Genomic DNA, 12,156 nt, shown 5'->3' on the forward strand with positions numbered 1-12,156 from the left:
CAGACACTGACCACAGTTCAGGAGGTGGACCTTCCAGGAGCCAATCACCGACAGCCAGGCAGATTGTGGTGCATGAGGGTGCGTGCATGCCTACGCACTTTTGTTTATTAGTGTCGCCTGGCAACGACTGTTTTAACAGTTGGTTGTCAGATAGCTAATCTCAGAGCTGCCTTGGTAGGCTGCTTGATAGAGGTTGTTAGCGATGTCTCCAGGAATGGCCAGAGCCTGTAGAAAGCTTGTTTACTTAAACCTGGGGATCAAGGTTATTGGATATAAACCCCTTGGGAAGATCCACCAGGCTGCCAAAAATTGTGAATTGGAAAGAATTGAACATTATCTGGGACGTGGATATCATATTGATGACACTGACCAAAAAAATAGGTAAAAGGGGCTGAGGAGCAAGGGGCCAATGGGGAAAGCTGGGCTGATGGAAAGGAAGCCTGCACTATTCAGGCGTTGCTAATGGGGCAGAGCAGAAGGGAAACCAGTTCTCCTTTCACCAGGATGTTTGACTTAAATACCCCAAGGAGTCCTCAATATCCAGAACCTGCAAACTAGGTTTGGAAACAAAACTTCAGCTGGTTTCCCAGCCACTTATAATATCCCTATAGGGTGACTGATTTTTTAAAAAATGAATATACATAATACTGGTAATGCACACATTTTCAAAAGCATTGCAGAAAAGTGAATTATGTGAAAAGAGTTTCTCATAATAGAGCAACAGGAGGGCTAAATAAAAGTTTTCAGATATAATCTACTATCTATTGGGGCCTGAGAGCCTCACAAGAACTCTGAATTGGGAAGATGGCTCCATGTTCTTTCTTCTTGTTTTATTTTTAAAATTATTTCACACTAGTATATTTAGGGGTGTGACTTCCACCCCTAAAAATAAGATTTTACTTATTTCTCACATGCTTCCTCACTAGTTCATCAAATTCTGAAGGATAACTTGGTGTCATCTTGATCATCTAACCATTTTCATAACAACAAGCCCTGAATTTTCTGCAGTGCTTCATTAATTTCAGTTACCTTTCCAGAGAGGACAATAGAGTTTACTGGCAGCTTTTACACTTTCCAAAACACCAAATACAACATGCTTTTTCAATTTTGTCACCACTTCAGACAGACTACACTAAAAAAAGCATCTGCTAAAAGCTTCTTGCACAAAATTTCAAAATTGCTGACTCCACTGTTTTAATACCTTTTCCTGTAGCTATCCATTACTGTCTATTTGTTCAAGCAGAGAGCAGAGCATTAACTGAGAGCATCCAGGCAGTGCAGGCTCTCAGTCACCAGGGCCAAGGGAGCAGCACACAAAGAGTGCTAGCCTGCACAGAGCTGCCCGCTGCTGCCCTACTGTACCTTGCCCTACCCTGTTCTGAAGGGAAAAGGGTAGGCCTTGTTGGTCATTTGTGCTGATGAATACTCATTGACCCAAAGTGTGAGCTCTTTCTGTGGTTATCAATTTCACAAAAACCAAATAAAAATATCAGTACTTTTTTTAGTTCCACATGCATCCCTTTCTTAGTGATAATACTAAGAAACTGTTTACAATGAAAAGGCTTGCCATTCTGTGTATCAAAATACATTATTAACTTTCACAAATTATTTGTTTTCCAAGGGTCAAAAGATAAGTGACTGGAACAGGATAAATAGAATATCCAAATATCTGGAAGAACAGTAAAATGGAACTGGTAGTAGTGACATGCACAGTTTTAAATGTTGCACAGAAGTTACCATCAAATCATCTATTTGAGGAGAATTAAACAGCTTAACCTTAATCAACAGCCCAACGCCACTGTTCTTCATCCTCAAAAACATCATAGCTGAGGAATGTATTTCATTTGTTAGACTTAAATTATTTCTGTTACAAAGGACATTAAATATCTTTTTCATGTTCATATGTCACTGTCACTTGAGCATCTGTAAAAGTGTACTTTGTCTGATTTAAATTAGAATTTCAGGGTTGGAAATGTAGCTCAGTGTTACAGCACTTTTTGCATGGCAAGGTCAATGGCAAGGGTACAATTCCCAGCACAACACAACAACATCATCATCTTCATCAGCAGCAGTATAATAGATTTAAAAAAGAGAGGTGACAAAAAAGAAAGTCTTTTTTTTTTTTTTAATTCATTCTCTCTTAGAACAGTGTTTGCCAACAAAAAGAAGCTTTGTATTTTCTTCTAGTACATTTCTGTAAAGACATTCTATAGTACATTTCATCTATTGTAGATATTACTACACATATTTCTTATATATGTATATTTTATTTCACATATGCTGGTGGGCAACTTAGTGAGACTCTGCATCACAGTTAAAAAATAATTATAGTTTAATAATTTTGTTTTGGTTGCATTCTGATGAAAATAGAAGAGAGCAAATATAAAAGATCATTACTACTGCAAAAGAATTGCTTTACTTTATAAAAATTTTACTTAAAAATACTGAAATTCTCAACTATTCTTATGTATTCTTTAATCTATTCATTTGTACTCATAAACTGAATACTTCTTTTTATGCTCATAAATTGCACAGCTATTTATTTTGTAGTTGACATATTTTATTATCTCACAGAACTCTTACATAAAAACTTTCTTTTAAGTCACCAGTTAACTAAAACTGAAGTGATAGGACTCAATTTCAAATGAAATTCTTTCTTCTTTTCAATCAAGCATTTATGGAGGTAGGAAATTATAAACTTCCCTTTGAAAAGTTAAGATAATATTAAATGCTGAACATTGGAAACATCTGATTTACATATATCCTATATATTTAAATGCTGAATGAATTTAACCATACTAATTTATTTGGGTACTTTTTCCTTTTATTTTAATTTACTTGGAAATAAATAAGATAAGCAAGGATTATTTTTCTTTCAGTTTGATTGTTTGCTGTTATTATTCAGCCTATTTTATCTATAGTACTTTTAAGAATTAAACTTAATTTAAATGCCATCCTGTGACTAAAACAGCCATAAATCTATTGTCTCACATTTCATTTACGTTAAGACACCATGAATTATGATGGTCCTTTATTTTGTATATGAAGAAAAAAATTAAATGCTGCCAATTATAGTTGTAATGCAACCTGAATTATTAGTGGCACTTTAATGTCAGTATTATTAAAAAATGACAGGGAGAAAAAGCATCTAAGTCTCATTGAAATACATAGTTTTTAAAAGATATCTGTCAAAATTACTATAATGCTACTAATTTATTAATTGAAATACTCTGTTGATTGGTTCCTATTGTAATTAATTATTGAGCTGTTGCTTGTGCTAGAAACTCTTTAGATATTTTACATAGATTCTCCATTAAGCAACCCAATAGTATCCTGAGAAGTAATTATTGTTTTTAATCCTTACTTTATTAGTGAGGAAACTGAGGGAGAGGAAGATTATGGAATAAATAGTATTTCACAGAGCTTAAAATAGAACTCAAATCAAAGATGAGCTAAATTGCAAGGCCATGTTCTTTCTAGGCAAGTGGACTGCTCTGCTCTGGGGATGTGGTTCTATGGTAGAGACCTTCCTTATCCAGAATGCCTCAGGCCTGGGTTACATCCCCAGCACCACAAAAACAAAGCAAAAATAAGTAAAATCAATTAAATAAGGCATGGTGGCACAAGCCCATAATTCCAGTGACTTACGATGTTGATGCATGGGCATTGGAAGTTCAAGGCCAGGGAGGGCAATTTACTGAGACCCTGCATCCCAGTTTTAAAAAATATTAAAAAGTGCTTAGGATATAACTCAGTAGTTGAGTTTCCTGGGGTTCAATCCCCAGCAGTATCAGAAACAAGAAATTTTAAAAAAAGTGTCAATGGCATAGGTTGATCCTTTATTAATTTAATAAGTAATAACAGCTAGTAAATATTGTACCTTCTTCAGAAGAAAATAGAGGAATTATATGCTATTTAATGTTGATAATTGCATGAATAGTTGTATATTTCAAAAGGTGCCTTATGGATTTTTAATAAAGCCTCTTGCTTGCATAGAACTCCTCTACATTATGCCTGTGCCTATGGCAATCCAGCAGTGGTGGCTCTTCTAGTGAAGAGGAAATGCAATGTCGACCTGTATAACAGTGATGGCAACACACCGTTGATGAAGGTAGATGTAGCCAATAGTTTTGCAGTAAATGAATTTGATTGAAATGCTTAGAAGAAAAATTGGTTAATGCCATTTAGTTATAAATGATTAGAAAAATGTGAAATATTTTTCTTGAATTCCCCAAATTTACAATTTATTTCTTGGTTAAAATCGACAGGCTGTACAATACGAGGAAGAGGAATGTGCAATTATTCTTCTAGAAAATGGTGCCAATCCAAATGTTCACAACAACAAGGGTGAAACTCCTCTCCACTGTGCTATGTTTTATAGGAACACATCAATAGCAACAAAACTGCTTTCATTCAACGCAGATATTGAAGCCAAGAATACGGTATACATAAATCACCATTATTTTTAAAAATACTTGAAATATGTTTCTTTAAAATTAACAGTGGCATTTATACACAATGAAATATTACTCAGCACTAAAAAATAATAAAATCATGGCATTTGCAGGCAAATGGATGGCATTTGAGCAGATTATGCTAAGTGAAGTTAGCCAATCCCTAAAAAGCAAATGCTGAATGTCTTCTCTGATATAAGGGGTGTGACTCAAAATGGGATAGGGAGGAAGAACATGAGAAGAAGACTACCACTAAATAGGGAAGAGAGGTGGGAGGGAAAAAGAGGGAGAAGGGGAGTTGCACAGAAGATGGGAGGAGAACCTCATTGTTATACAGAATACATACATGATGTTGTAATGAGAAAAAGAAAAAAAAAGTGTGTCACATTAGATTGGATAGAGGGGATGGGAGAGGAGAGGAGGAGTAGGAAGGATAGGAAGGGCAGCAGAACAGAATAGACAATATGATTGATGTATGTACATTCTATGTATGTATTATATATAAAAATTCATTCTGCTGTCATGTATGACTAAAAAATAAATAAAAATTTTTTAAAAAAATTAACAGTGATGTATGTTAACAAATACTGATTATAAGCAGAATTTTCTCAATTAGCATTGTAGCAAATGATGGAAGTTCTTCTCGTATTCCTCCTCCTTTTTTTGTAGCTCATGTGTATATTTAGTTTGCCTCCTTGAATTGCATCCACATTTAGAATCCGAGAGACTCATGCAGAAATCTGAACTTTAAGCTTCTGTGAAGGAATCTGATGTGGTACCCCTTGAGACGTAATACTGCATGGTGTGGTGTGCAGGGTTTGCCTCTCACATGCTGGGCATACATGTTCTTCAGTTGGCATATTGGCAACTGCAGCTTTCAGTCAGATCACCTACTTTGCCTCTATGAATGAGGTTACAACTACTCTTTTATAATAAATTTTGATAAAGATTTCATGGTGGTTTCTACTGATGTACAAGAATATGTCCCACATAATATATTATGAATCTCTTTGAAATGGGATTAAATTTTTGAATTTAGAATTTGGCACTTAAATAGTTTTCTTTCTGTACACTATAAAAATCATGTTCCCATTGGAAAATTGTAAGCCTGATTAGGTTACTCATTGCTAGAAGTGGATAAATTATTGCTAGAAGTAGATAATTCATGGATTTTGCAAGCTGTACTATGTACATGAGTTATCAATTTTGTTCCTTAAAAATACAAGTGATTTAGTGTCATGATGCTAAAAATAATCTGTATAAATCAGCATAAATCTTGTTGATACACAAAATTTCTGAATTAAATTTTGCCTAAAATTATAAATAACTTTAAGTAGCAATTAACGTGGAACCAAAGTAAAAAGAATTTTGAAAAGTAGCTTAGCATTATGTTACTAGGATTATCATTACAAGTAAGAATACATTTTCAATATTTTTTATTAGAGTTTATAATTATACATAGTAGTTGGGTTCATCCCAACCACAAAATCATACAGGCAAGGAATTCCTGTTGAGTTCATGATCCCATCTTTTCCCTCCTGTCCTACCCCTCCTCCTCCATTCTTCTTCTATTCTCCCAGACTTCCTCTCACTTGTCTATTTATTTATATTTGATTGTTTATTTGCACTTATACATAAAGGTATATTTATATATGCATATAACATGATTTTTAAAGAATTCATTTTTTATTGCCTTCCCTTTCCCATTTCCACTGTTTCTCTTAGTCTCCTTTTTCTACACTAATGATCTTCCCAACATCTTTTGATATTCTGTTTTTTAATATCTTTATTTTTTTATTTTAATATTATTTTTTAAGAGAGAGTGAGAGAGAGAGAGAGAGAGAGAAAGAGAGAGAGAGAGAATTTTTTAATATTTATTTTTTAGTTTTTGGCGGACACAACATCTTTTGTTTTTATGTGGTACTGAGGATAGAACCCTGGCCGCACACATGTCAGGCGAGCACACTACCACTTGAGCCGCATCCCCAGCACTATTTTTTATTTTTTTTAATATTTGTTTTTTAGATGTAGATGGACACAACACAATTCCTTTATTTTTATGCGGTGCTGAGGATGGAACCTGGGTCCTGCCCATGCTAGGCGAGTGCTCTACCATTGAGTTTCTTAGCTTGACTTATTTCACTTAGCATGATATTCTTTGTTTCCAAACATTTACCAGCAAATGGCATAATTTATTCTTTATGGCTAGGTAATACTCCATTGTATGAATGTGCACCACAACTTCTTAATTCTTTCATATATTGACAGGCACCTGGGTTGATTTCATAATTTACCTATTGTGAATTGTGCTACTGTAAATACACGTGGCTGTATTACTATACTAGGCAAATTTTATTTTAGTAATTTTGGGAAAATACTGAGGCATGGGATAGCTGGTTCATGTAGTGGTTCCCTTCTTAGATTTTGGGGAATCTCCAAACTTTTTTCTAGAGTGATTGTACTAGTCTGCATTCCCACCAGCAGTGTGCAAATGTGACTTCCCTTACATCCCTACCAGCATGTATTACCAGCATCATTACCATTATGGCTGGAGTAAGATAAAGTCTTAGTGTAGTTTTGATTTGCATTAACCTAATTGATAGAGGTGTAGAAGAGTTTTGTATATATTGGACATTTATGTTTCTTTTGAGAAATTTCTATTTAGTTCTTTTGCCCAGTTATTGACTGGGTGCTTTTTGTTTGTTTGTTTGTTTTTAATATTTATTTTTTTAGTTTTAGTTGGACACAATACCTTTATTATTTTATGTGGTGCTGAGGATCAAACCAGCGCCTTGCATGTGCTAGGTGAGTGCTCTACCACTGAGCCACAACCCCAGCTCAGTGTTGTTTTTTTGAGTTGGTTATTTCTGTTTGTTAATTCCCCATCAGTGGATTAGTTGACAAAAATTTTCTCCAATTGTGTAGGAAGAATATATTTTTGTATTGAGCTTTCTAACAGGTAAGATAAATGTCTTTCATCTTATAATAAAAAAAGACACAGGGACCAATTATGAAAAAGAAACATAGTTTATTCAAAGTCTATTGCTTTTAAGCAGGAATGCCTGACATTGATATCTGGGATTCTGATTCCATAAATAGAAGAGAATCAAGAGGACTTGTATAACATGGAGGAAACTTCCATGTCATTGGAAAGCTCTCAGGACTATATCCCTGAAACTTGAATTCTTCACATGTGAGTATCTACTATGAAAAATCAATGTCAAATAGGTGTTTAGAAATGGGAAAGCTATTTATGTAATACTGGACATACAAAGCTATTTCTGTAATACTGGACATACAGTGCACAGTTCCGTAAAACAAGGAATATTTCAGATGAGGGTTGGTATTTCTGGAAAAGTAGATATTCTTCAGAAAATGATTGATTCACCCTACTAGTGAGTTGAAAATTTGGCTTTTAATTAAATATAATACTTGCATCTTTTACTAATATGTGTTAGGGAATGGGGCTACCTAGATACAGTTCATGTCCTCTAGACACTCTTGATTGAGGTGGGTGCAGGTTACTTAAACCCAAGATGCCATGATGAATGCTGTGACAGAGGCAAAGGTCTATGGAAACAGTAAATGTTTGAAGCAGTTTTAGAAATGACTGGAGTTCATGTGTCCACTCTAGAGGCATTTCAAAATGAAAGAGCAGCATATATGGAAGCAGAGTTGGAAGAGAATGGAGTGGCTACTCTTAATTTACATTATTGTTATATGCTTATATTCATACAGTATTTTGTAAGGTTAAGTTCAGTTGAGAAGTAGTAATTTTGTGAATAAACTATTTTTGTTGTTTTTTTCAGAGTGGACAAACACCACTTTTATTCGCCATAAAGAAAAACAGACAGATGATGGTAGAATTTTTTATTAAGAATAAAGCAAACATACATGCAGTTGATGATAAGGGAAGGTATAGTACTTTATTATTTTTTGAAAAATCTTAATATTGTAGTAAAAAAATCACTCAATTTAAAAATATTAAGTTGATGAGAATGACATAATCATTGGAATAGAGTGAAATATATGAACATGTATAAAATATATGAACAAAAGATAACTATAATTAGGGAGAAAAGCAGTTATTCAAATTGAGCAACAAAAATGAGGGTGTATAGTATGATTCACATGCCCAGATAATTATTGGCTTATCATTATTATTTGATTTTATTGATCACATGATCTTGTGTTAGCTAGACTTTTCATATTAGTTATGTAAAATATGGACTTTTAGTTTGCTTTTTTAAATTAAGTATTGAACTTTTTAAACTTTGTTATTTTTTTCTTTGGCTGGTATAGTTTTCTTTTGGAAATGCTGTGTTGAGCATAAATAGACATTGAAAATAATTTTGTCCTTTGGATAACTCTTTGCTTTAAATATTGATTTTAGATTTTTTTCTAAGTAAAATTAATTGCTATTGACAGATTTTGTCCATTTCTAATGAAAAAGAGAATAACATACATTTAAAGGCTGGTTGAAGATTATACATGTAGCATTTATTTCAGTGCCTGGAAATGCTTCTCAGAGTGAATGACTGAAGCAACAATGAATATTATCATCACCAGTGCTACTGTTATTATGGTACACCTGAAAATAGCTTTTTTACTTCTTGACCTTTGGCTGACTGTGAGCTACAATATATTACATTGCCCTAGGGAGAAAATTGAGCTTTATTCATTGAAATCTGTGCCAGTTGCAGATGAATGACCTTATCATAGTTACTGTCCATTGAAGGATTTTTAAGTTTGTAACTCTCCCCTTTTGGGACAAGATATTTCTTTTTTGTGTGTTTGTTTTCCTTTTAGACTTACAGATGGTTTTCAAAGATAAAGATTTGATCTTTCAAGATGTTTGTGTATGTAAACAAACAATCTTTCAAAATATTTGTGTATGCATGAAATGATCTTTTAAGATGTTTGTATCTGTTAGTTTATGTAAAGCTATATATCAAATTGGTAAAATGTAATAAATTGTCTGTTTAAATAAATTTATTAAAATACCTAAGGTTGGAGTCATCTCTCTTATTTTAGAACAGCCCTCATGTATGCTGTGGAACATAAATCAACACAAATAGTTGAGCTGATTCTTCAAGGAGGTGTTAATGTGTCTGCTTCAGATAACTATGGACAGATTGCCTTGTCTTATGCTATTGCTAGTGGCAATACTGCATAAGTATTTACATTAAAATACTAATCCACATTAGATTTAGACCCACAATAGTTATATCTGTTGCATCACACACATGAGGTAAGATTTCATAGTATAACTATGTATGCAACAGTAGTTAGTTAGGAGAGTTCATCAGTCAGAAACCTTTCAAAAGTCTAGCCAAGAAGTAGTGATGAAAATTTGATTTCATGAAGAGAAAGGACAGGGGTCATGGGGGCAGAAAAGATGGAATGAGATAGACATTATTACCTTGGTACATATATGACTGCACATATGGTGCAATGTTACATCATGTACAATCAGAAATGAAAAGTTGTGCTGCAATTGTATAACAGGAATAAAAATGCTTTCTGATGCCATATATACATAATTAAAATAAATTAATTAATTTAAAATTAATTTCAAAAAGCAATGATGCATACATGAATCACCTCCAAGGTTTGTTCTCTCCTCTTTCCTCCTCTCTCCTTTCCTTTTCTTATCATGCATGCTAGGAAATTTTTCTACCACTGAGATATAACACTAATCAATATTTTAGAACTTTCTAAACCTTTATCCTTAGGGTTTCCAGCATTATCCATTTCATTTCAAGTATAACCCCTACTCATGGGTACAAATAGTATCACACCTATGATTTTTCTAATTAGCTACTCTTTGTAGCTACTCTTACAAAGGTCTGCTGATTCTGTTCAACTAGGTAGAGAAGAAATAGTAGTAGTCCAAGCCAGTTCTTGGCATTTGTTAATTTCTTGCCTTTGTTGTTATTGATTAGCCTCACAAAAGGGGATTATTATATTCTCTAATTTAAGGAGGCATTTATAGAGTTAAAAATTAATTGCTGATTTGCTCTGAGTTACAAAGCACAAAGAAGAGCCCAATTTATAATGAAAATTAGGACTCAAGCATTTTTTAAAATAATTTCAACATTTGAATATTAGAACCTGTGAAAAATACACATTAGTTTTAGTTGAGATTCTAAGTAGTTAAATTGCCATTATTTTACTATTTTGCTTAACACATTTCTATATTATCTTAGTAAATCTTCATAACAACTTGGTGAACTAAAGTGATACAACCCTTAATTTTTAGAAGGCCTTATGCCTAAGAGAAAGGACTTGTGCAAGAACAAGAAGCTATTGTTCACAGAGACAGGGCATTTTCTGAGTTCAAGCTACACTAGTAATATATTTACCTGTCTTGTCTCAATGTGTGATCATTTCATCTTATTTTTTTCTTCTTTAATTATGAGCTATAGTTGCAGTGGCACATGCATTTACCCCAACTACTTGGGAGCCTGAGGTGGGACAAATGCTTGAGCCCAGGAATTCAAGATCAGACTGGCTATCATCATGAAATGCCATCTCAAAAACAGAACAGAACAAACATTGTACAAATAATTTTCAAGTTAATAAAATGTCTATAGGGCATACAAATTTGGAGAGCATATAAAAAAGTTGTGATACTAGAACTAAAACATTAAGTATTGAATTATGTTTTGTCAATGTTTTCTTGTGTGTATTAAAATACCAATTTTATTACTTTTTCAAACCTAGCAACAGGAATCTAATTCTTTGACATATGAAAGCACAATCTAGAACATCAGTAATTTTCAGTACAGGTAAGACTTACAAAAGTGAGTTACTCTTGGTGTTCATGCCCTGTTAAATAAAAGTAAGATAGTTTGATCACAAAAGAACAGTGGAAAAAAGTAAATGTTCAAATTCCACTCTTATTTTTTATTAATATCTTTCTTGATCATATAGAATCCAGGATAATTTAGTAATTAATTGTAGGAACTTTATCATCTAAATGATATTATCTGAAGAAATTTTACATTAATTTTGAACCTGAAATTTTATGTCTTTGCAGAAATAAGAAAAAAAATTTTTAAATTAGTACTTGTGTTTTGTATATGGTGAAATGATAGCAAATTTGACTTGTTATAAAAACAGGTGTTCTTGTCAACTATTAATATCAACTCCTATTGTGTGCACAAATTAGTGAATTTCACAGTGATATTTCTATATACACAAATACAATACTTGAATCCTGACCACTCTCCTTACTTTCATTTTTCCCCTCCTTTATTTTTCATTCCCAGTTACCTTCCCTCTTCCTTAATAATCCCTCCATCATTTTCTAGTCATTCTTATTTTCTTCCCAGATTCCACATGTTAGGGAGAGCATGTGATAATTGGATTTTTGTTTCTGATTTTTTCATCATAACATGATGACCACCCTTTCCATTCATTTTATAGTTTTTATCCTTATTTCTTTTCTTCAACCTTTTTATTCAGGGTTTGAAATATACCATTTCCTAATATCCTGGGCCTTAAAATTTCTTCTCAGAAATCTGAAATATTTCTGATTTGTTTATAATTGCTTTGGCCCTACTTATAAATTTCAGTTTACCTTTGGTAAGACTATGATTTGGAGAGGTTCTTTTCTGGTCATGTCCACTTGGTGTTCTAAAACCATATTATACCTGGATGTCCATAAGTTTCACAAGATTTAAGAAATAATTTATTT

The 12,156-nt window shown here is 33.2% G+C and overlaps 1 protein-coding gene across 1 annotated transcript; it reads left to right on the top strand.

Annotated features, from left to right (window-relative positions):
- Positions 1-202: 202 nt before the first annotated feature.
- LOC139706092 (putative ankyrin repeat domain-containing protein 19) lies at positions 203-9,630 on the top strand. Its single transcript, XM_071613781.1, has 5 exons — positions 203-381; positions 3,997-4,111; positions 4,269-4,442; positions 8,264-8,370; positions 9,489-9,630. Exons 1-5 carry the CDS (start codon positions 203-205, stop codon positions 9,628-9,630), a joined length of 717 nt encoding a protein of 238 aa, XP_071469882.1.
- Positions 9,631-12,156: the final 2,526 nt, after the last annotated feature.

The sequence above is a fragment of the Marmota flaviventris genome, chromosome 1, assembly GCF_047511675.1.
Source record: "Marmota flaviventris isolate mMarFla1 chromosome 1, mMarFla1.hap1, whole genome shotgun sequence".
Taxonomy (NCBI): domain Eukaryota; kingdom Metazoa; phylum Chordata; class Mammalia; order Rodentia; family Sciuridae; genus Marmota; species Marmota flaviventris.

Coding starts and splice junctions, on each gene's coding strand:
- LOC139706092 (XM_071613781.1), top strand. CDS start 203: ATGTCTCCAGGAATGGCCAGAGCCTGTAGAAAGCTTGTTTACTTAAAC. Junction 382..3,996: donor GACACTGACCAAAAAAATAG/GTAAAAGGGGCT, acceptor TTGCTTGCATAG/AACTCCTCTACATTATGCCT. Junction 4,443..8,263: donor ATATTGAAGCCAAGAATACG/GTATACATAAAT, acceptor TGTTTTTTTCAG/AGTGGACAAACACCACTTTT.